The 25,261-nt window shown below is 37.5% G+C and overlaps 1 protein-coding gene across 3 annotated transcripts in view; it reads left to right on the top strand.

Annotated features, from left to right (window-relative positions):
- C2H1orf21 (chromosome 2 C1orf21 homolog) overlaps positions 1-25,261 on the top strand; it is a 263,712-nt gene that overhangs the window by 97,319 nt on the left and 141,132 nt on the right. For all 3 annotated transcript variants that reach the window (XM_072648402.1, XM_072648401.1, XM_072648403.1), the window contains exon 2: positions 6,340-6,565. In XM_072648402.1, coding sequence (XP_072504503.1) covers positions 6,472-6,565 — 94 coding nt within the window. In that variant the 5' untranslated portion in view covers positions 6,340-6,471. The remainder of the gene's footprint in view (positions 1-6,339; positions 6,566-25,261) is intronic.

The following is a 25,261-nucleotide window of genomic DNA, read 5'->3' as shown; positions in this document are numbered from 1 at the left end:
GGACAAGCTTCAGGATGGCTACAAATGCATTTAAGGCATCTATAGGCAAAATACATCAGTGGCTAAAATCTAAGAAGCCTTGTTAAAATGTTCACCAGGTATCTACAAGAAGCCTGTTGGATGGGGGATGCTTTATTTCTCAGTGATTTTACCATTATCTCCTTCAACTAAAGTTTGCTAAATAAATAACCAGATTGCTACTCAGGTTTCTGATTAAGGTAATAAATTTGAGAAACACTTAAAATAGCTTAATGCTTTAAAATGTCAAGTGTATCTCTTCAAAAAATGAAATCTACATCTATTTCTCAGTTGGGGAGAATATGAATTTGAAGGAATATCAATTAAGCTGCTAAATTTTGTAGAAAAACATAATGAAATCAAATCCTCCCACCTAGTAATTCAAACTATGAAATAAATCAAATCATATTTTCTTTCTTAATGTGCCTGTGATTTGTCCCTATCAAACTGAGAAAAAAAAGTCTGAGGAAGAAATTCTACTATGTAGAATATACTATTCTACTATTTTATGTAAGTTCCACAAGAATGTCTTTAAGGTATTTCCTTTAGGAGCACTTTATGGATGCATTATTTTATAGTTAGGTCCCACCTTCAGTCCTTTTTTCATTTTATTGCAGGGTTTGCAAATAATCATGATTTAACACATACACACACACACACACACACACCAATTGCCACACACAAAACACACTTTTGGGGATGGAGTAGTGCTCAGGAATGGGGAAAGATAATGCATTAAATTAGCTGTGAACTTTGACCTTTTGAATGATGTATGTGTGTGTGTGTGTGTGTGTGTATGTGTGTGTATGTTTAGTATGTAAGTAATTTCATGTCTAGTTTTTAACATTAAATTGGAGTGGAGAAAAGAATTTAGGGGATTCCTAGCCAAAGGTTTCAAGTTTTCTGTTGGTTTCCAATAAAAACTTGGTAGTAGTTGGCAATAGTTTCCCTTTCTTTTTTAAATCTCTATTTTGAGAAGATGGTAAAGTAGAGGAAGGGAGGTTTACCATTATTCTCACAACTTTTTATCAAATCACTAATTCTCCATTCAACATGTGAAGTCTGCCTTCCTCATTCACTTTCTAGTACCTGGGAAATGGAAAGAGTTTCTTTCAGAATGTTTCTTTTTCCTAGCACATTGGCATCTTTGAGGGAGGTCTGGAATGACTGACTATCAAGAAGGGTGGCTTTTCTCAAGTTTGAACTAGGTAAGAGGTTGATGGTATCTTAAAAGTGATATGACAAGATGAGTACCAGAAGGCATTAAACCCTCCTACTTCTCCCACCCGCCTTGATTGTGTGTGTGTGTGTGTGTGTGTGTGTATGTGTGTGTACGCACGCACATATGGCTCAGGAGGGGAAAGTGAGGCTGGTGACCTTGCACCGTGCTCCTTTACTCAAAACAAAGTCAAGTGCAAGTCATGTAATCATTTCTCTGATGTCATGGTCTTCTTCGAAAACAAAGAACGAACACAGACAGACAGACCTGTGTGCAATGTATGTGTATGTGTGCTATTTCTTCCAAACTGTAGTCAGATGCTGTGATGAGTTGACGGCAGCCTTCCACTCTATTAATTAAATGCTAACGCATCTGAAACAAATAGAAAAAACTTCCTCTATCTCATAACATTTTAATCTATTTATCTTCATTATAGAGGACAAGTAGTTCTGAACATAACTGTTTGCCACACAGGTTGTATTATGGGGATACAAGTCCATTGCAGTAAGTGAAGAAACAATATTTCTTATATTTTTTATGCTGTTGTGAGAGACACAGAGCCACTGCCTTATTTGTAATGTTGATGGGAATCAGGCTTCGGGCTCTCATCCTGGTGAGTTGATGTCTCTCCTACAGTGGCTTACTCAGGTATATGGGAGAATCATGACAACCAATAACCATAGACAATCTCCCCATGAACCTGTGAAACTTTACGGACTTCTATATGCAGATTTTCTTTTTCTTCCTTTTGTCTAAAATAACACTAAGTTGATTTGGGTTAGGGTAGTAGTGGTACAGATTTTACGGCTTCTTGTTCCTCAGATAACTTGATTTAGGACTAGGGGACAATGGTAAGAATGGGCTTAGTATCAGAAGACCTAACAGTCCTGTCACTACTGTGATTGCGGGCCTCTATCCCTGTTTGTTTTTTTCTTTTTTAAAAACTTTTTTTTATTTTGTTACTTTGTACTCCACAAATATTATTAAACATTAGTATTTCCAAATACAGTTAAAACCCTGACTGATATACATCCTACATTCTTTTAAGGCTATAACAAATACAATATGTTAATTTCCAAAAACAAACAAAATTTCCTGGACTTCAGTTACCGTGATTAGAAATGAGGGTGGGTGACTTGTAAGGGTCTTTGTAGCCCTTACTCTGTGGTTCTATAAAATCCTGGTTGACTACTAAGCATCTTTCTAGTCCTGACTCCATAGTTTTGTAAAATCCTATTTTAAAATGTTCATTGCCCTCTCCTTTTAATCATCTGGAGTAGCCCTTTTATACGAATAAGAATATTAGATTAATTATTTAGATTAATTAGAATTATTCATTAATAATAGATGTTTTGAATATATTTTCCAACTCTACTGTTCTAAATCTGTTTAGAATTGTTCACATAAACAGTAGATAGAATTTGAAAGGAGCTTAGTCCTATACCTCATTTTACAATTGAGGAAATTGAGGCCCAGAGACATCAAATGGCCTGTCCTAGGTGATGAAGCCAGGAAGTGGCAGCAGGTATTTGATACTTAGGTCTCTGATTCTAAATTCAGTACCCTTCCCACTGTCCTCTCATCTCCTTTAATACCTCTCCTCTCTTAACAGAGAGCACTTTGAAAATTCTTTTATATGAACATCTTTAAGATCACTTTGCCCTGGGACAAATATCTTCAGATGCTCCCTGGATACAGAAACAGCTGCTCTGGAGAAAACACCAGAAAGGAAAGGGACTGGTCTGTCACGTGGATCATATGTGCCTCTGATTAGGAGACATAATCCATTAAGTACCATTAAATTACATCACCTTCTGAATTAAAAAGTATAAAACTGCATGAATGAGCCATCAAAAAGAAATGCTGTAGAATTATAAAACCCTACTGCTGGAATGTCATCAGGTATATCAGTTATCTCTCTGCATTTTTATTTTAAAAAGCCTTGGAAACAGGAGATGGACTAAAGTGTTCTTATGAAGTTGAGAGACAGTCTGGTATAAAGGAAAGAATGTTGGGCATTCAGTCAAGAGAATTGGATTTGAATCTATGCTTCCTGCATGTAATAGTTATGTAGCCCTGAGCATGTCACTTCATTGAACTCTCTAAGTATGAAATTTCCTTCTTTATAAAATAGGCATAATAATCTTTTCATTACCTACATCATAGAATTATTTTGAGGAAAATACTGGGTAAATCTCTCTACCTCTAGGCTAGTTCTTTTAATCAGCTCCTGGGAACAGTAATGTGCAACTATAATTACCAGGTAAATGTGAGTTATTGTGATTATTACCCAGTCTTTAAAAAAAACAACTTTTAAGTATGTCCTCCATGCCTGAAATGCTTTCACTCCTTCTCTCTGTCTATTGCCTTTCCTAGCTTCCTTCAAGTCCCAACTAAAATCCAGTTTTCTACAGGAAGCCTTTCCCAATCCTTCTTAATTCTAAAGCTGTCCCACTGTCAACTATTTCCTGCTTATTCTGTGTTTTGCTTGTTTACACATATTTGTTTGCTTATTGTCTCATCCTTTAGATTCTGAGCTCCTTTGGGGCAGGGACTGTCTTTTGCCTCTAGCACACTATGTACCTGGCTCATAGTAGGTGCTTAATGAATGTTATTGTCTATTGAATTTTTAAAAAATTGAACACCAGTGGGGGTTGGGGGCAATCCAGAGTCTTATAGGTCTAATTATCCCTGTGCAGTGGAGGTATCACCAAGGTCTTGACCATATTAACCTTCATATTATTTACCGCAGGAGAAAAGTAGAAGGACTGGTTTGAAAGTAAAGAGACTGGGAGCCCATTACAGAGAAAACAAGAAATAAACATAATTACTTGGTGAATGTGATTTTATGTAGAATTACAGTCTAGTTAGGAACTATGCAAATGTGTATTTAGAACAGTCTTTTAATATCAATGGAAAAAAAATGTACCCAGTTTTAGGTCCTAGAATATATTCTGTATTATTTCTCCCTTTGGTAACAAAGTTCCTGATTATTCAATTTAATTGTAAAAACATTTATTATGTATCACTAAATTCAAGTCAACCCACAATATAACAAATATAACAGTCTTACAAAACCAACAGTATAAAAGCCCTATTCTTTAAGGATTTTACATTTTAATGAAGTGTGTTGTCAGAATTCTCAAATACTCAGACGGATCTATGAACTCATTGATGAGAATATTTCCTCCACATAATCAGGTGGAAACCCACCCATGTCCTTCCAATGAGACTCTTACCAAAAATTTATCATCCCCAAATTTCATCATGGGGGCCTTCTTCAACAGGTCCTTACATTTTGAGGAAATCAATGGAACATTCAGGTTATCTGTTGTTTTATCTTTTACTCTTTCCTTGCGCAACCCATCCCACTTCCTCCTTTAGTCCTTGCTTTGATTACATCTGCTACAACAACTCTCCTTCATGGTCCCTTGATTATAATGTTCTGTAGTCTGTTACAGCTTATTCATATTCACCATCTATCCCTCCATGGCCCTTCAGGAGCTCTACAACTTGTGTTAGAATTCATTCTCTACCTGTGTAGATCCTAGTGGCCAATAAGCTCTCTTTCCTTCTTGCATACCAAGACAGAATGTTTCTCTTGATACTTCAGGACCATTTCTATTGATGTTTTTCTCAGGAGTGAATGAGTGGTGGGACTCAGGAGACAGAATGTCTTGTCTTCATCCTTGAAAGGCATCTTGTTTGATAAATGAATTGCCACAAAACACTGTGACATCCATACAGCTTTAGGAAAAAGGAGAAAGTAAAGTACATCCCCAAATTATTAATCAATCATTGTGTTTATTGGAGTAACTACTATAATTCTGGGTGCTGTGGTGGATACAGAAGAAATTTACAATAGGATCTGTCCTCATAGACCTTCCAGTTTAACTTAGGAGGAGCAAACCATGTAAGACAGTACTTGATCAAGCACTAAATTCTATACTATAGGTTATAGGAACTGTGGAAATTTAGTGAGGAAAATCTATAAGAACTAGTGTTGTTAAAGAAGGCTTCACAGAGCAGGCGGCTCTTGAAGAGACTGGAAGGCATGCTATAATTAAATGAAGCAGAGGGATGAGGGAAAGGTGAAATAATTTAGAGAAAGGGAACAACTTGAAGAAACACTTCAAGATAGTAATGACCATGGTCTATTGGTGGGGCAAGGCAACAGGACAACCTAACTATATATAGTAAAAGACATATATTAAAGAGTAGTAGAAAATAAGGTTGTGAATAAGAAATATGGCATCTCTTTGGAAGATTTTGAAAATCTGACACAAGAGAGCAAGGGAATGACATGTTGAAAGGAGTATTTGAAAATTAATTTTCTCTGCATTCAACAAAACATGTGAGGGAAAAGGAGAGTCAGGAAATAAAACATTTCAGGAAAACTAAATTCAAATTCTAGCTCTTCTGTGAGTTGATTAAAGTCTCTTTAATAAAAAAAAAGATTTAAAGTTTTTGAAAAAAATCATTTTTTAAATTAAAAAATTGCAAAAACGTTCTGTCAGTTGATTAAAGTCTCAGCATTTCTAGGCCTTAGTTTCCTCCCTTGCAAAATGATTTTTTTCAAACACAGCAACTCATGAAGGCCCTTTGTTCTAAGACTTCTGCCCCATGTGATTTGCTTCAATGGAGGGAGTAACTCGTATTGATGAAAATAGTAAGGAAAGTTAAGAAATTTGGAATTAATAAGACTCTACGTTTGTATAGTATTCTTTCACTGAGTTCACAAAGCATCTTCTTATACGTTATCTCATTAAAGCCTCACTGCAGCCCTGATGTAGATAGTGAAGATGTCCCCATTTTGCATAGAGATGAAGAAACTAAGCCTTAGATAAATTAAGTGACTTGCCCAAAGTCTCATTCCTAGTAAGTAGTGAAGCTGGAACAACAGCCCAAGTTGTTATTCTTCCCATATGAAGCCATTATTAAACTGGGGGATTTCCCCCCGCTTCCTATATCATACAAATATGTTATTTTTTTTACTCTGTTGCTACATCCTATTGTTATACATGGATTTAAGTCATTGATAGATATTGAGCTTTGTGTTTTGGTAGCTGTATATATTCTAATCTATCTTTCTCTTTTTGCAGGTAGAAGCCTGTTGGCCAACAGAGCTGGAAAGTGGATTTTTTCCTTTTTTTCTTCAAAAAAACAAAAGTATGTGCCTGTGCCTGTAGAGATGATTTGTAGTTCAGCAAGACTGGAGCTGACCGAATGAGACTATGGGCTGTGCCTCCGCCAAGCATGTTGCCACTGTTCAGAATGAAGAGGAAGCCCAGAAGGGGAAAAACTACCAGAATGGAGATGTGTTTGCTGGTGAGTCTTCAGAATTTTGCTTTTAATTCTCTTGGGGCAAAGACAGAAATTCTAACGTTTAAGTTTCTTCATAGTGGTTCTAGAGGCAGTGAGGTGACAAGTCTGGTAGTTGTTAATAATATCAAATGTGTGGTATGGCTTTGGGGGAAGGGTTACAGTAAGGCATGGTCAGTGCATCTCTTTGTGGCCAGAGAATATTTGGGTCGTTGAGTTTGGTTGAGTCCCTCAATTCAAGGTATAATAAACTTTTTCCAGGGGTGGTTGTGGACTGAGATGTATTCATCAGGCAAATATTTTAGAGATAATAGAGAGTTATCATGTATACTCTGAATCAGTGGATGAAAGTGGAAAAGAATGATTTTTATGGTTTCAGAGCATACCTTCGCATATAGCATCTTCTCATTAATTTCATACAATAGTCCTGTGAGGAACAAGGACTGGATATATTCTACTTGGCTCCATAGGGTAGAACTGGGTGAAAGAGTTTGAAAGTGGAGGAATGCAGAATTAGACTTGCAGCAAGAAAAGACTTCCTAACCATCAGAGTTGTCCCAAATAGAATAGACTGCGTCAGGAGAGAATAGATTTCCCCATTACTGGAGGTCTTCAAGCAAAGGTGAGTTGAGCAGTGGTCATGGTGTCCTACTAGTAATGGGTGGATTAAATGACCGCTAAGGGAGATAAGTTCCTTTTGACCCAGATCTTACAATTCTGGATAGAGTAGATATTGTTATGCCCATTTTACAGCTGAAGAAAATAAGTCTTAGGTTACCCCGATAATCAAGAATACATCTGATGTTAGACCCAACTCCTAGTTTTAGAAATATAGATGGTAAACATGGATTAGCTATCTTCTAAAAATACTAGTGTAGTCAGATATGGTGGTGCATGCTTGGTCTTTGAACTGGGGACACTGAGGCTAATTATTTGGGGGGCTTGAGCTGTGGTAGGTCTAAAGCCAATCAGTGTTCACTTTAGTCCAGTACAAATATTGTGAAACTTTAGGAGAGCAGAACCATCTGGCTTCCTGAAGTAAACCAGGTCAGAAAAATGAAGGAGAAGTCTTCTGTGCCAGTCAACATCAGGGCTGGTCCATGAATGACCACTGCCCATCCAGGCTAGTTGAGATAGACAGATGCAGGTCTAACTAAAAACTAGAAATGTAATGAAATATGCTTAACCCTAAAATGACTCAATACACTTCCATCTTTTTACTGTAATTTAGAGGCACTTCAGGGTTACACAAGGTTTCCATGTTATAATTACCTGACTTATCATGACTCTCATGAAACAGCCTGGAAGGGGGTTGAAGATGGCATTCTGGTTGACAGCAACCCATTTTTATTGCATTGTTTAACTAATGGTGCTACCAGCTGACATTTATATAAAATTGTTGCCTTATAAAAGCTCTCCTCTGCATCTTTCTTTTGACGAGGGCTCTGCTTGAGATCAGATGTTGCTGTTAATGAGCTGTCTCATTTGACTGGAGTGGTGAGCACTCAGTCATCCTAAAATAGTTTCATTATTTATAGAACCCCCACGCTTTTGTTCCAATGTGGTGGCTGGGGCACTGGTTTTGTATGGAGTGGGGTCTGCCATGCTGGGTTAGGAGGAGCGAGGGGACTCTGAAATCCAGAAGAGGGAGGCCTCCATTTATACTTGAATTGGAGAATATCTGTTGCTGGGAGTGAAGCTGTTTCCATTGGCCACTTATAGTAAGAATTTAGTATCATCAAGAGCAATGAAGTAAAATATTAGTGAACTAGAATATAATTAATGGTACTTTTAATTAAGTTGAATCACCCCAACCACAATACTATTGATGAACAATTTTAATTATCTACTATGTGAACAAAGACAAATGGAACAGTTCCTCTCAAGTTTGCATTCTTTGACGAAGAAAGCATGCATATAATATATATATATGTATATATATATATATATATATATGAAATACACATAAGATAAACTTAAGCTGGGGAACTGGAAAGATCAGAAAGAATAAATTATATTCACAGAGATTTACTCTAATCCCTCTCTTTTTACTTATGAGAAAAAGGAGTCCCAGAAAAGTTAAAGGATTTGCCTAAATTACTTGTAATTATTCAAGCTGGGGTTTGAACCTAGACCTTTCATTCCAAATTCAACACTTTTCCTGCTGTCCCCTACATTATACTTATTAAGGTTTGACATACAGTTTAGAAAGTGTTTTTTTCAATATGAGAGTTTATAGCAGAATTTCTGCTTAACTTTCAGTTATCTGGGAAATTTCTTTTACCCATTTGTATTCACAGCACTGGTGGTGACTATAAGTATGCCAGCATAGTTCTCAATCACCAAGTATAAAAAACTCTCCATATAGAAGGCAGAAGAAAAACATTTATTTAAACACCAGAAAGCCAAATCCCAGAACCAGAAAGCAAAATCCATCATGGTGACCAAAAAGTTAATAAGCATGATCACAGCAGGGGGCCAATCCATTCCCAAACTTCCCCCCTTAGTCAGGGCCTTCTCACTATCAACTGTCAGGAGCCTGAGCCTTGCTGGGAGGGTTGGCCTGTGTTCTTTTCCCTCTGACTTGACCCTGCTCACTCACTTCCTCAGTGTTCTACTGCACCCTTCCTATTCCACCTGTTCAGCAAGCTCCTCCCATCACATGTGACTTAGGCTTCCAAGTGATTTAAGCAGATCATATGAGCCTATTAATTAATGAGAAAGATCAAAGTAATCATGATTTTACTATTGTGGAAGCATACATAACATTAAACCTTTGCCTCTTTAGGCTACATGTCGTAAAATAATAATAAGACATCACCTTTCTTAACTATCAATTCAGAAACCACCCAGCTCTATACTGACATCTTTTCATTTCATTCTATCAAAGGTCTAAACAGTTTCTAAAGAGAGAAGCCTATTAGACCCAGGAAGTAATGATTAAATTAAGAAAAGGAAGATCTCATTTATTAATTCAATTAATGAAAGGACTTCTTGAGTCATCTTTGACCAGGTTAAAAGAAGACTCCTTAGAGAAAGTAGTTTAAGAGGAACTGAATTTTTTTTGGAAAGTGATTCTACAGGGGTCCCCAAAAGTTGTGATTATTGTTCTGTCAGAATCAAACCTGTTGCCTAGACTTTGTTCGTGTTTGATTTTGCTTATGTAATTATTTGTTTTCTTGACCTCTATAAAATTATAAGTCAAAAATATCTTGAGCAGAGAAGTTTACAAAGGCATGGGGAAACTGCACTTTTGGATTTCTATTCCTCTAAGTAGATTTGCTTAGAATTAGTACAATTGAACTGGTAAATCTATAGCAGGCTTATGCCTCAAATCAAAGTGTTTAACATTTTTTTCTTCCTTACTATACAACTTAAAGTGTAATACTCATGCAGCTTTGCCTTTAATTCAAATTGTGCCTTTGAAAATGATTTTCAGTTCACTTGTGTATATTGTTAGATAGATATACACAGAGATACACACACATACACACACACACACACACACATACACAGAGACAGAGAGAGAGACAGAGAAAGAGACACAGAGATTTCATTCCAACAGGAAGTCTCATATTCAATTCTAGTGGGCAGTGAAACATGACATTAGTGTAAAATTGAATGAAATAATTTATCATAACAGGGATACAGAGGCTAACAGGCTTGATGCTGAAGTGACGTACATCAAAGGTGTCAAACCATGACCAGATCCAGATGACATTGTAATTGAGGAATGTTTAACAAAATAAATAAAAATACAACAGACCATAGATAATGTTAACATGTCGTCTTTTAAGTCATTGGGTGGCCCACAGGGATCCTTATGTGCAGTTTAGTGGCAGTTCTTTCTTTTTGAGTTGGACACCACTGATGTGCAACAAGGAGTTATACTAATTCTCTGATATGTGAGTAATGATGTGGGTTATGACCTTTTATGTGATAACAAATATTCCCGGTCATTCATTGTCTTTAAATATCTGACTTAACCTTAATCATGAGCTCTATTCACTCATCTTCAAGTTACAATGTTGTGCTCATCAGAGAGCTTATTTTTTTTTTAAAAAAAATTCCAGTAACTCTCCCTCAAAATTCACATTCCTATTAATTTAAAAAAAAAATAAAACTACATACGTGATTTAAAAAAGCAGAAATAAGAAGTTGGGGCGAACCTCAGCTAGTCTAGACAAGACTAAAACTTGATAATCCTGTGTGAATTGAAATTCAGCAGTTACTTGATAGGGTTATTTTTGAGGATTAAAAAAGGCAATGTTGAGAACCTTAAAGTATTATGCACGTCCCACCACCATCATTTGTTTGACTGTGACCTAAGGAGGGGAGTGGCATTAACTTCCCCCCAGCCAGTTTACAAGGACAGGAGGGTTACTACCCACTTTTGAATAAGGAGCAGCTAGTTGGACCAATGATGTGTGGGATCCCTTAGAGACATTTGACATTACTCAGTGACTTACCCCTGTGTTCTAGAGCTGATATCTACTTAATCTATTTGCACTGCACTTTGCTTAAAACTGCCCCCAAGAGTTTTTGATTGAGTGAAATGACCTTGTTAACTTTTCAAACTGCTGGGTTTTGTTTTCATGTGTTGCCAAACACTTGACAGATTCCATGAAATGTGACATGAAGTGTGTTTCTTTATGTGAGTGAATGTTTTCACACACAGTCACATTTAACCATTTTTGTACACTGTACAAATAAATAAAATGTTAATTTTGTGCACTATACAAATAAAATATTAATTTCATTTTATTCCTTCTAAAGCCACATGGGAGGGGGTTGGGAGGAGGGAGAAACAATGGGTATTAATAAAGTAATTGGGTTTTTATATAGTAATTTCCATTGATAAAAAGCAGATTAGTCTTAGGAGCCTGATAACTCCAGATGTGTGTGATTTATGTGTGTATACACACACACACACACATACATGTATATATAGATAAATAGAATGGAACAGATTTCCGAAGATGATTTCTTCTTGGTAAGTAATGAAATGTTAAAAATAACAAATTGGCATTTTGACTTTTGGAAGTTTAGGAAAGTATTGACTTCATTTACATGGAGTTTATTTTTTGTGTGGGCATATATATACATATGTAAAATTCTTGACATCGTGGTCAAAACACAATACCAAGGTGAGAATGAGCAAGAGTGTCCAAGGGTGAGCAAGAGAGTGTTCGGTCAGCATAAAAGGACACAAAGCTATGAGATGGTGTCAGGGATCCTGGGGTCCTGCTAACAGGAATCAGAACTACTTCTGAAAGCTTCGTTTCCAAATTTGGAATTTTCCCTTCATCAATAGTTAATGCAGACATGAAAAATGGTCAGCAGATCGATTGAGGTCATTAAGGAGATTTCTGAATATGCTGCCAAGGCTAGATTTTAAAGGCATGGACCTGGGGAAGTGCTAAGGATAGCTTAGGGCATATTAGGTCATATTCATTCAAGCTTTTCTTTAGTGTCTAACAATGTGCATAAAAATTAACTAGATGTTATGAGAGATACAACCTATAGAAAGTATCCTCACAGATCACTGTTCGCTTCCTAATGGACAAATTTAATGCTTTCCCTCCTTCCCATCTTTCTTTTTCTTGACCTACTTTCCTCCCTTCACTCTCCCCTTTCCTTGCTCTCCTGAGTCTCCTCCTTCATTCCTACCTTCCCTTCCCTATTTATCTTTCCTTTCTTCTTTCTCTATTGTCATTCGGTCTTTTCTGCCCTTTCTCCATTTTTTTCTGTTCATATTCTTGCTTTCTTTGTCAAATGTTTTTTTACACAGTGCCAACTGTCTGTAACTATGCTAGCAATGGGACCCCTGGGTAGTGCAGTGGATAGAGCACTGGACTTGGAATCAGGAAGACTCATCTTGAGTTCAAATATGGCTTCAAACACTTACTAGCTACGTGAGCCTGGGCAAGTCACTTAACCCTGTTTGCTGCCTTAGTTTCCTCATCTATAAAATGATTTGAAGAAGGAAATGGCAAACCACTCCAGTATCTTTGCCAAGAAAACCCCAAATGGGCTCATGAAGAGTCAGACATGACTGAAACAGCTAAACAACAATACAGCAACCTCATACTCTAACCAAATTGTACTTCTTTCTTTTTCCTAAACATAGCCTCATATCCTACTTCATTCTTTTGCTTCACTCTTGTCACTCCTCTTTTCCCACAGCTCTACCTACCCAGTACCTACCAATTCTTCAAAGCTCAGTTCAAGTATATTTCCTCCTTGAAACTTTCTCTGATTTCCTCCAACAGGAAATAATCTCCCTTTCCTCTCTTTGACTGTTAGAAGTTTGAAATATAGTTAGGAAATGAGACTTAATAGTAAGACAAGAAAAGGAGAATTTATATGAACATTTGGATACCACATTGTCACCGTTTCTATAGTTTTCATTTCTTCCTCTTGCTAAAGCAAATACCTGCAGAAGGAAGGCATTAGGAGTGGAGGGGACCAGGAACAGCCTTATGTGAAAAGTGTTGCTTGAGCTACAACTTAAAGGTAGAGTGGGCTCTATGAAGCCAGGGTATGGAACATGCGGGCTTTCAAGGGTTGTCGTGTGTAAGAAGAATGATTCTTGTTCTATTTGGCTCCAGTGGAGAGAACTAGGAGCATTGGGTACAAGTTGCAAAGTTGTTGGGTCTTTTTATGTTAATTTTTTAAAAAATTTTATATCCTTCAGTGTTTCCATTGCTATAATAATGGAGATTTCAGGAAAATTTCCTAAAAGTTAGATCCAAAAGTAGAATGATTTGCATCAAGAGGAGGTGGATGCTCCATTGTTGGAGGTCTTCAAGCAGAGACTTGGGATGATGCATGGATGACCATGGGTCAGTATGTTCCAGTGGGAATTCCTGTGGTATTTGCATTGGACTAGATGCTCACTGAGGTCCTCTTCAACTCTTAAATTTTGTGATTCCAGACTTTGAGCACTTTTGTCAGGCATCTGGAATGTTTTCCTCAATTCAGTATAATTCCTCAAACATTTATTAAATGCCTGCTCTTAAGTTGCAGGTGCTATGCTAATGCCAGGGATACAAAGACAAAATGACCACTTCTGTCCTCAGGAGGATTCTCTATTAGTTGTTGGTATTTACATAGGAAATGGGGTAGAGAAAATAGTTCATGCTTGTGTGGTATTTTAAAGAGACCAAATCAGTTATTACCAACGTACATTGATTGCCCACCCAGACCTGCCTCCCTGTTCTCTTTTGTACTCCCCTAACTCTTATGATTGCTGGAATTACACAGTTTGAACAGTATCAAATTACATAAGCATGCTCAATTATTGAAAGCTGCTTTCAGAATTCCATTGAGTTAGAGCACATATGAATGTCAATTCAGCCGTATCTTTTCTACCAGTGGAAGAGAAAATGTGCGCTATATTTGGGATGTGAAGAACAACCCCAAATGTTATTATAGTAGTCACATTTTCATTGTGCTTTATGGACACAAACCTCTTAACAAAATAGATTCTCTCATCTGCACCTCACAACTCTCTTCTGAGTTAGGTATATGTTCTTATGTCCATTTCTCAGTTAACAAATGCCTAGAGAAGCTGAATGACTTGACTAAGAACAGGCAACAAGTAATGGGTGCAGCAGTTTCTGGCCTTTTTGACTCTTAAGGCCAGTATTCTTTCTGCTTACTATACCCTACTATCACTGGGTGTAAACTAATTCCTATATTTCCTAGAATTGTGACAGCATTTATGTCTTCTCTTTTTACCTTATTAACTAATTGTCAGGATTCCATGTTTTGTACTCATCTATTTCTTTGATGTTAGGTCTTCAGTTCAGTGGAAAATGAGGGCCAATTAAAATGCAACACTGCATTTTTGTCCAGAAAAAAAGATATCTCTTGAGTTCACTATAGCAGATGTTCTGATAGAATGGATGATATAGTGGAAAGCATCCTGGACTTGAGGTTAGAATCTGGGTTCAAATCCCACCTTGACTTAGAGTAACCATGGGTTTATCACTTAACCTCAAGATCTCAAAGTCAGTAGTGTGTAAACATTTATTAAATGGGCACTATGTGCCAGGCAGTGTCCAAGGACAGGGTTTGATTAGATATGCCTTAAAGGTCTCTTCCAGCTCTTAATCTTTGAGTCTAAAATCTTCCCAACTTTACAGTCTGCAGGCTTTCCTCAGGAACCTCTTTATGTTACTTCCTTCTTAGAATTTGTCCTCATTGCAAAGAAAAGGACAAACTTGGTGATGAAAAGAAACAACCATTAGACTTTGCTAGTTGAAAGTTCCTAGACCCTGGTATCACTGAAATACTCACAGAGATTTAAGATTCTAGATGAGGCTCTTAGATGAGGCCAGAGTCTGTGTTTTTGGTGGAAGAAAAGATTCATAAAATTCTGAAGAAAGGAGGAGGAGGTAAGGTTTCCTTTACTAAGGAGACGATTCTCCAGGTAGCCAGTGGTTATCTTTTCATGTAAGAGTAGCCTCTAGGTCCTATATCATGAGCCAGGGTGTTTGATGTGATAGCAAATACCCAGCTGCCATTGTAGGCACCAACCAGGCAGAATCCTCAATGATACATTCAACTTTCTTTTGGCTCTTGCTTCCTGGTGCTTAAGCTATCATAGCCCTTCCCCTTGCTGTGCCCCCTGGTTGTTAGTATGTTCTCATTCTTAATTACTTTGTCTACACCTTATCCTTATTTATCTGTCTGTTATTTCTCAGTAGAATGAAGCCCCTTGAAGGCAAGGTTTTTCCTTTTTGCATCTCCAGGGCCTAAACACAGCATCTGTCACAAAGTACTTAATCAACTGAGTGGAATTGGACTGCTCCTTATGCACTCTAACCTTGTGATTTGTCCTCACTCTGACATGGAGTTAAAGGAAGAGCGGGAAAGGGATCTTTTGTCTTCAACACTCCCAGAAAACGCCCATCTTTTCAGTAAGATTGGAGGAAATTAATTCATGGAAGACAAAAAAAAATTAATATCTGTTGTTTTACATTACCTTCATTTTAAAATATATTCTTGCCCTCTCCCCCAAAAAAGAACTAAGTGGAGGTGGGGTGAAGGGCTGGTAGAGAGAAGCAGTTCAGCAGAACTAACCATATCAACCAAGTTCTACAATATGTAGGAGGCCTGTGCCTTGTCTCCTTTATTTTTGAAGGCTGTCTTTAGTCATTGTAATTGCACACAATTCAATTTCAGCAGGGTTTGGTAGTGGTGATGGTGGTAGAATGTGGTAGATGTGACACTTTCCATTTACACTGTTATAATTATTTTGTCAATTTCTCTCCCTCTCCACCCCACCCTTCCCTGTTCTGCTTTCAGCATTGTGCATCAGTTCATGTAAATCTTCCTCATGGGATACTGTCATATGGCAATTAAGAGTCAGCAGCTAATAAAGGTTGCATTTGTTTTGTTTTCTTAAGAACTTTCTGGGTTCTGTAGTGTTTACTGTAGTTTTCTCATAGAACTGGAGTGTCTTGTGAATTTCAGCACTGAAGAACCCTCTTGATGTCCAGATCTGCGAGTGCCAGACTTCTCCAGTGTCTGAGGGCCTCTGATTCTTTGATTGGTTTTCTCAGCAATTAAGCTGAGGAAAAAAAGCCCAGCCAGTTTACTGAAGGCATGTAACTCTTTCCCTAAAAGCTTATCAACACAACGATTCTTTGTTAATTTTGTTGTTTAAAGTAATTCTGTTCCCAGGGATTAGTCTCTTTCTAGCTTTGACCTCTACCAGCTTCTTGCTGTCTGGTGTTTATGTGTTCCTGTGTTAATTAAGTTAGCAGGCCAGTCTCAGCAGATGATACAGGAAAGATGAATGTAATAGGATTATGCCATATTTATCTCTAATGACTTTAAATCTCTTGACTAGGGAGAAAAGCAATCAATCTGCCTTTAGTTGATGTTTAGGACTGAAGTTTATTTCCCAGGGCATATATTATTGTGGTAGCATTTTCATTCTTTTTCTTCTATTATTATAAGTCCTTATTAGAAGCTAGAGTCATGTGTTACCTTTTCTGACTTGCAGGTTTAATACTTTTATGTTTTCTAAACATCGCTCATAAATATAGTATGAAAATTGTAGTTTAAACTCAACTGCAGGCAGACAGTTGAGTACTCACCTATGGATCAGATACTTTAAAAACAGTAACTTTAATGTTTTTTTTTCTTGTTGCCTGCTTAGGGATTGAAATAGTACCAGATGAAAGAAAAAATTGGGGGGAAGGAGGCAGTGCTGTAACATCTCCTGATATTTGGAAATAGTCTTAGGGCAGCTGGATCCAAAAAGCTGCCTGGTGTTTCTTGTACAGGTGAACAGGCAAATCCCAATTATCTGGCTATTGATTGTTGTCATTTAAAATATAGTCAATTACTTAGCCAAAATGGGAGACTGAAGCAGGGGACAAAGACTTGCGTCAGGCTAGGGGTCCTACAACACAGCATTTTTTAACATCAATACATACATTTGTGAGGTAGGTTTTCCCATCATTTCCAAATGTATCTCTTTTTTTCTCCCATACCCCAGTAAGTCGTACTTGCAACAATATATCCTTTATAAAAGGGAAAGGAGGGAAAGCAGTTCTGAAGAACTAACCAACACATTAACTGAGTCTGATAACAGTTACAATGTTCCACACTCATAATGGGATGCTGGATGACCTCTTGTTAGGTATGTTATGTGCAATAGGGAATCCTTTCATGTTTGAGTTGGACTTAATGGCCATGGAGGTCTCATCTCTCTCAAGTCCTATGATTATGGGATGGTGGACCACCCCAGTAAATTTTCTCATTTTTTCTTGGGAAACAAAATTAGTCCTTTTGTTTACATACCATTCCATTTTGTTATTTTCTTTCAGAACCCTTAATTTTAAACAAAAACTTTGGTTTAAACCACATATTAAAATTTCTTCCACTGATCTTTTCAAAACTCTATTTCATTAGAACCAAATGAGATGAGGCTACTTTAAATGAAGCAAAAACATCTTATATTTTCAGAATAGTTTGTTCCAAATCTAACAGTATTGCAAACAACTCAAGTAGAAAGATTGGATTGTCTGCTAACATAGTCTGACTGATTGATAATATAAGTAGATATTTTATAAATGGAAACAAAATTGTGGCAATAGCTCACCTTATAAATGTTTCCCAATGATTTTGTTTCCCATACATTTTCATAAACCACTATGTTAGTGTTTTAGTCATATTTTTGCCATAAAATGTTTTAGTCGTGCCTTTAAATTTGCTGTTTTGCTTATAAATCTTTCATAATGTTTTCTAGTAACATGGAATTATTCTCTGATAATTCTTCTGTTCCCAGTTAAATGCTCTGCCACCCCACATTAATACTATGGCTTTAATTATTCATTTCAATTCAGCAAAAAATTATTAAACACCTACTATGTGGAAGACGTACTGGGAATCCAAAGAGGCAACTAGGTAACATCATAGTGACTGTAGCACTGTGCCTGGAGCCAGTCCTAAGGCAGGTATTAGATGTTTGACTCTGAGCCAGTCATTTATTAACCTCTCTCTGCCTCAGTTCCCTCATCTGTGGGGAAAATAATATCATCTACTTCAAAGGGTTGTTGTGAGGATCAAATGAGATCAGCACTTAACATGGTACCTAGTACACAGCAGGCACTTAATAAATGCTTGTTCCATTCCCCAAAGACAAACATTCAGTAGTCCAATACCTCTTTTATGCATGAACTAAAACCCAGAGAGAAAAGCCTTAGGGTCACAAAGTTAAGGAAGGATTTGATTCCAGTTCTCACAGCAAATCCACTGCTCTTTCCATTGTTATAAAAAAAAGTCTTTTTCCCTCCTATTAGTGAGGGTATAATAACATGTACATGAATAATTAAACACAAAATATGTACATAATTTCAAGAGGGATAAATACTGTAAGGGATCAGGAAAAGGCCTCATCTCAGAAGTGGCACCTAGGTTCTGTTTTAAAGGACATTAGGAATTAAGGAAGATAGAGGTGAGGAAGGAGTATATTCCAGAGAGGGAGGATTGCTTATACAAAAGACAGGTATCGCATATGGAGTGTAGCTAGAAAGCTAATTTGAATGAGGGAGTGGAGGAAAAATGAAGATTGGAGGCCTTTAAATGCCAACCTTAGAATTTTCAGTCCTTATCCAATACAGGCAATGAGGAAGACTTTTGAGTGGGGGAATAACATGGTCAGATCTGTATTTTAGAAGGAGGAATTTGACAGGTACTTGGAGGACACATTGGTCTACATGGAAAGAGCTAAAGATGGGAAGGAAATTTTGGAACAGATCAGGCAATTGATGAAAGTAGTATGAATGGTAAGGAAGATATACATGAGTTTCTAAAGAAATATTTTAAGATCTTATGATCTTATCAATTTGAGTGTTCTCTCCAAGGACACAGTTTGCATCCCATTCTCACTTTACCCTGAGTGATTCTTGTTCATGTCCTTCCATTAATTCTGGGAGGTTCACATCAGCAGGTCCAATCAGCACCCTAAGGGTCTTCCTCTAGATCTCAACATTGCTTGGGTACCAGTAAGTTAGTTACCTTTGACTCCCATTACATGGCTGGCCCATGTCCTTTTTCCATTCATACATTTCTCTAATAATGTATTTTATGCTGCTTCTCTTGTGTGATTCATCACTGGCAAGATACTACAGCTTAATCACGTTGATCATACATCTTTCCATTGCCCTTTGGGTGACCTTTAATTTAAATTCTTCAGAGGCCATGTTTCACAGGCATCCATAGCATTGTCTGGAGGAATATTGATATTGAAAAGACGGGCCTTTGTTTCAGGAAGAAGCTAAACAGATACTATGTAGGTAATTACTTTTCCTGCTTAAATGCTGCACCATAATATAAAGGAAAAGAGCACTAGACTTATGTCAAGACCTAAGTTTGCTTATCAAGTGTATGACTTAGGGCAAATCAATTCCCTCTCTAAGTTTTCATTTCCTCATCAGAAATATTAAAATGATTGTACTGGATGATTTTGTCTTGTATTCAGAATTTTAAAGAAATTCCAGATGGAGATTTCATTTAAAACTGGAGAACTCCTGGAAAAGTAGAGGAAATGGCAGTTCTGAGCCTGATTTTTAACTGCAATGGAGGAAATGGTGGAAGAGATAGAAATGATGAAAACTATAGGAGGAAGAAAGTATTCCATAAAAGTGTTTATAATAAGTAAAACAGGGGGTGGGGAGGAAACCTGCATAGCTTGATGTACACCCTGTATTTTTGGAAACTAAGTGAGTGAATGATAGTCCTACCAAGCTACAGAGACATGAAGTATGGGGCTGGTGATAGATGATATGTCTGACATCCAGTGACCTACCTAGCTAAGATTGGAGAGGTTCCATTAACAGGCTGGCCACAGAATGATGAATTGTTCTACCGTAGCAGTTCTTAAAAATTGTCTACCAAGTCTTAGAGGCGGATGCAGTCTGCATTGGTGAAGAGAATATTCACATTCAAAAAAGCATGACTCCTTAGTTATATGGAAGAAAGATTGGGTTTTGCCAGCATGGTGCTCCAAGGCAGACCTAGAATTCAGTGGGTAAAAGGGAATTGAGCAGATTTGAGATTGGATTAAGAATAAATCCATTGGCAGTTGGAATCACCAAACTGGAGAATGGGTTGCCTCAAGCAGTCAGCAGTGTAGGTCTTTAAGCATAGTACTTGTTAGGGAAGCAGTAGAGAAGGTCCTGTGTGGGTGTGGTTTGATGAAGATGAGTTCATAAGGTACTCCTGACTCTGAGATCCTGTGATCCCCAGGTCTTTTCTAGCTGTAATATTACACTGGTAGATACAAATGCAAAACAGTCTAACGATGACTGAACCACCTCCTCTGTATGCCTATGGAAGACCCAGAGTTCAGGACCTCAAAGAGATTACAGGCTTCTAAGGGAGGTAAAGAAAAGCATATAATAGAGGTGAGATATAGATGCATGAAGTAATTAGAAAAGAAACAAAAAGAGGGACTTTACAATTTGTTTTACAATAAAGTATTAGATTGATTCTAACCACAGGACTTGCATGTACTTTGTGCTGATGGTTTATGGGCAATGAGGAAAGGAAAAATGAACATCAAGTTATGGTATCAGGGGAGGGGGTGGTCTAGGAAAGTGTGAAGAAAGAAAAGAATTTCCTGCTTTTTGAAAGCTTTTTTTTCCTTCAGAAAGTCATAATTATCTCAGTCAGTAAATTATGCTTATTAAATTCTAAATTTAAAATAGCAGAACTATGATAATTTGTGAGAATTCTCTTGGAAAATCTATTACAAAAGTCCAAGTTTTACAAGTTGGTATTTAGTTGCAAGGTGTGGGAAAAGCTACTATGTGACAAAATTTACTTTACTTTGATAGTTTAACTGTGTTTATTACCTGTCAGTTAAGAGATTGATGACAAACTTGATATGTTTTATAAACTTACTGAAATCTAATGCTTGAACTCATGGAGACTTTTAATTCTTAACTGATAATTGGGGTTAAAAAAATTAGTCTTATCTATATTATGTTCATAATATCAAGTAGAAGACTTGCATTTTACAAATATTTTTTCATTACTTCAAAAGAATTATTGCAAACTGTCCACACTTTAGTTTATCATCTTCTTGAGTTGCTGTGGCCAGAAAAGAATTAAAATTTAAAGATCCTTTTTGATGGTGCCAAGATGGTAGACATAGTCTGTCACTGTTTCTGTATTGAAAGCCTTTTCAGCCTGGGAGGTCCTAGTTGGAACTTGTATATCCTTTGAGAATCCCCCAGATCGGTAAATCATATAGTATGATTCCCTACTGGTACGTACATGTTGACTTAGAAAACTACATATTAACATGATATCTATTTCACAGTATTTTGATTTATTTTGTTAAATATCTCCCAATTACATTTTAACCTGGTTCATGTCCAGTAGGCCTGTAGATGTTTGACACTTTTGCTCTAAGTTAGGGGTCCTTAATCTTTTTTGTGTCTTGAAACAGCCATGATATTTTCTTCTCTGAATTCACAAAATAAAATACATAGGATTACGTACATAAGATAAAAGAAAACTAATAATTATCAAAATATTTTAAAATATCAAAAGGTCAGCAGTTATAAAAAAAATTTTAAGTTCAAGGACCTCAGGTTAAGAACCTCAGCCCTAAAATAACAGAGTTTAGCATCTGTCTTACTGCTAATGTTTCCTCCATATGTGACCTTGGGCAAATCACTTAACATCTGGAACTTAGTTTTCTCACCTGTAAAATAAGGGGGTTAGATCAGATGACTTTTGAGGTCCCTTTGGGCTCTAGCTATATGATCCTATGATTCTATAAGGAGCTAAGTTCTACATACAAGGCTCCCTAGTCTCTCACAGACAGTATCCAAACCAACTCTACCCCAGCCTCGGGAATTTGCACCAACAGATACAGATTACACAAATGGCAAGGGCTGGCTTTTGGTCATACCACATGTGACCCACACTTCCCATGCTGATTAGTTGACTCTTTACCATTGAGGCATCTGATGATAGTGAGGATCAGAGATTTTTAAAAATGCCTGCATTAGTTTGGTGGACCTGTTTTAAACTATATTTCATTATTTCCTGTACTAGAATGTGACCAGAATTTAATTTTCACTTATAGCTTACTTAACACCTGTACACTTGGGTAAAGGAATTAATACTCCAGTGGCCAGACTGATTTAGAGATGAGATGGGGGTATATGAAAACACCTGAAATGTCTAAGTTGTTGTTCAGTTGTTTCTAATTCTTCATGTCTGTTTGGGGTTTTCATGACAAAGATACTGCAGTGGTTTTCCATTTCCTTCTCCAGCTCATTTTACAGAAGAGGAAACTGAGGCAAACAAGTGACTTGCCCAAGGTCACACAGTTAGTAAGTGTCTGAGGTCACATTTGAACTCAAGTCTTCCTGGGCCTCCAGGCCTAGTACTCCATCCACTGCACCACCTAACTGCCCACAGTATCTAAGTATGATACAATGCAAATGATAGCTAAGGGGGAAATATCCCCTAGGCAAATAGCTGAATGCTAGGGTGTAAACAGCCTCCTCAAGTGATGATCCCTTTCCCCCTAGGACAGGCTAGTTCTAGACCAGTACCAGGGATGGTACATAGGAATCATAAAGGCTCATATGAGTCACACATACAAAGGTCCCTGGAGTCTGCCTCTGGTCTAAATGTATGTCAAGAACATTCCTAGTCTGGAGAAGCCTTTAGAATACCAACCAATCATGGAGCACCTGTGTTTTTTGGGGTTTGGGGTTTTTGTTTTTGTTTTTTTGGTGTTAATTATTAGGCCAAAATTAGCACAGGTGGTAGAGAATTAATCCATACTTTGTTGCATCTCAACTTCAGAGGCTGCATTGAGTGCACAATCATCTGCAAACAGAAAGTCATGCACCAACGCTCCCTCCACTTTGGTCTTGGCTTGTAACCTTTTCAAACTGAAGAACTTACCATCAGTACGGTAGTTGACCTTGATGTTGTGTTCATCCTCATTGAAAACATTTGTCAACATGGCTGAAAACATCATGCTAAAAAGCATGGGAGCAAGCACACAGCCCTGTTTTACTCCATTGGTGACTGGGATGGCATGAGAGCTTTGTCCATTATCCGGAACCTGGGCAAACAGGCCATCATGAAATTGATGTACAATACTGATGAACAACCAAATTTTGACATAATTTTCCATAAGCACTCATGACTAACAGTGTCAAAGGCCTTGGTCAGATCTACAGACATTGTGTACAGACCTCTGTTCTGCTCCTGGCATTTCTCCAACCTATCAGTAGGCATTTATTAAACACATAATGTATTGATTCTAGGGCCTGTGCTAGGTGCTTGGGATACAGAAGCAAACAGAAAAGAAACAACTTTACTCTCTATGAATTTAGATGCTGTCAGCTCACTGTTGGAAAGAAGATGGGGTTCATTCAAGGGAGGTGAAGAGAAAATGCCTTCTAAGCATGGTGGACAGACTTTTATCTAGCATCTCCAGCTGTCTGTTGGACATCTCAAACTGAATCGCTAAGCTCAGCATGTTCAAAACTGAGTTCATTATCAGATCCCCCAAATTCAGAAGCCACTAAGGATCAAACAGTATTTTTTTTATATTTGATTGTGGAGGTAATAGGAAGCCACTGGAGTTTGAGTAAGGGGAATAGGTTACTTGTTTAGACCTACACTTGAGGATAATCACTTTGATGGCTGAGTGGAGGATGGAATGGAGTGGGGGAGAGACTTGTGGCAGGTTCTTGCAGTAGTCCAGGCATGAGGAGATGAGGGCCTGCACCAGGGCTGTGGCAGTATCAGAGAAGAGAAGGGGACGTATCCAAAAGATGTTAGAAAGGTAAAATTGACAGGCTAGAAACTAAGTAGGTACCCATCACTTGGGGACTGACTAAATAAGTAGTGGAATATGAATGGAATGGAATATTGTTGCACCAAAAGAAATTGTGAAATGGGAAAAGAAAGGGGGAGGGGGGAAGGGAATTAGCATTTCTGTGCTAAGCACTTTAAAATATCATCTCATTTGATCCTCACAACATCCCTTTGAGGGAGATGCTGTTGTTATCCAAAGTTTGTACATGGATCCCACCATGGACAGAAGGGGGTACAATGACAAGTAGGGGAATGGAGACTTTCTGGACCCTAAGGCTTTTATTATGGTAGCTTATAAAGGCCTAGCCAGAACTCTTAAACCCTGACAAGTTGAGATACCTACCACTGATTAGGTTAGCCTCACTAACAAGGTTAAGAGTCAAAGAAATAGAGAGGATGACAGGGGATTGCAGGGTGGCCCTATTGTAAGAGGCTTGGCACAGAGGGTTACTAAGCCAGAAAGCGGGAGCCTTGGGGTTCTGTACAACAAGAAGACAAAGACAGACTGAAACAACCCCAGAATAGCACAACCTTATATACTGGAACTGAATCTCCTTCCTAAGACCTTTCCTGTACCCCCTCTGGATGATAGGGCTTCATCCTCAGATTTTTCTGGCTTTTATTTTTGTGTGTATATATGTATATGTGTATGTATATATGGTGTATATACATATATGTATGTGTGTATGTGCATATATGTGTGTGTATATATTGGTGCGTGTGTGTATGTGTTATCCCTCTCAGTGGAATGTAAATTCCTTAAGGGGCAGATTGTCTTTTTTTGTCTTTATATCATCATACCTAACACAATGCCTAATAAGTAAAGTCTGCAGACATTTATTAAGCATCTAATGTGTGCAGGCAGCACACTAAGAGCTTTACAAATATTGTCTTATTTGATCCTCACAACATCCCTACAAGGTTGACACTGTTGTTAACTTCATTTCCTACTTGAGGAAGCTGAGTTGGACCAAGTTGAAATGACTTGCCCAAGGTCACACAGCTGGTAAATGTATGAGGCTGGATTAGAATTCAGGTCTCCCTGACTCCAGGCCCCACTGCTCTATACCCTATGCTATCTAGTTGCCTCAGATCCATAACTAGCCTAGAATAAATTAAATAAGGGATGAAATCAAAGAGCTCCTAAACTCGAAAGTGAGAAAAATTGAACAACCTGAGGTCATTGAAAAATCTTTGCTTACCTTGGGCAAGTTACTTAACCCCAGTTATCTCCTAAAAAGAAAAATTTTTTTACTTAATGCAAACCCCATAAATTAGACTTAATAATAAGTAATAATTAATTATTAATAAATAATAATAATA

The sequence above is a fragment of the Notamacropus eugenii genome, chromosome 2, assembly GCF_028372415.1.
Source record: "Notamacropus eugenii isolate mMacEug1 chromosome 2, mMacEug1.pri_v2, whole genome shotgun sequence".
Taxonomy (NCBI): Eukaryota; Metazoa; Chordata; class Mammalia; order Diprotodontia; family Macropodidae; genus Notamacropus; species Notamacropus eugenii.
The sequence above is the reverse complement of the archived record's forward strand: the minus strand, read 5'-3'. Positions and strand labels throughout refer to the sequence as shown.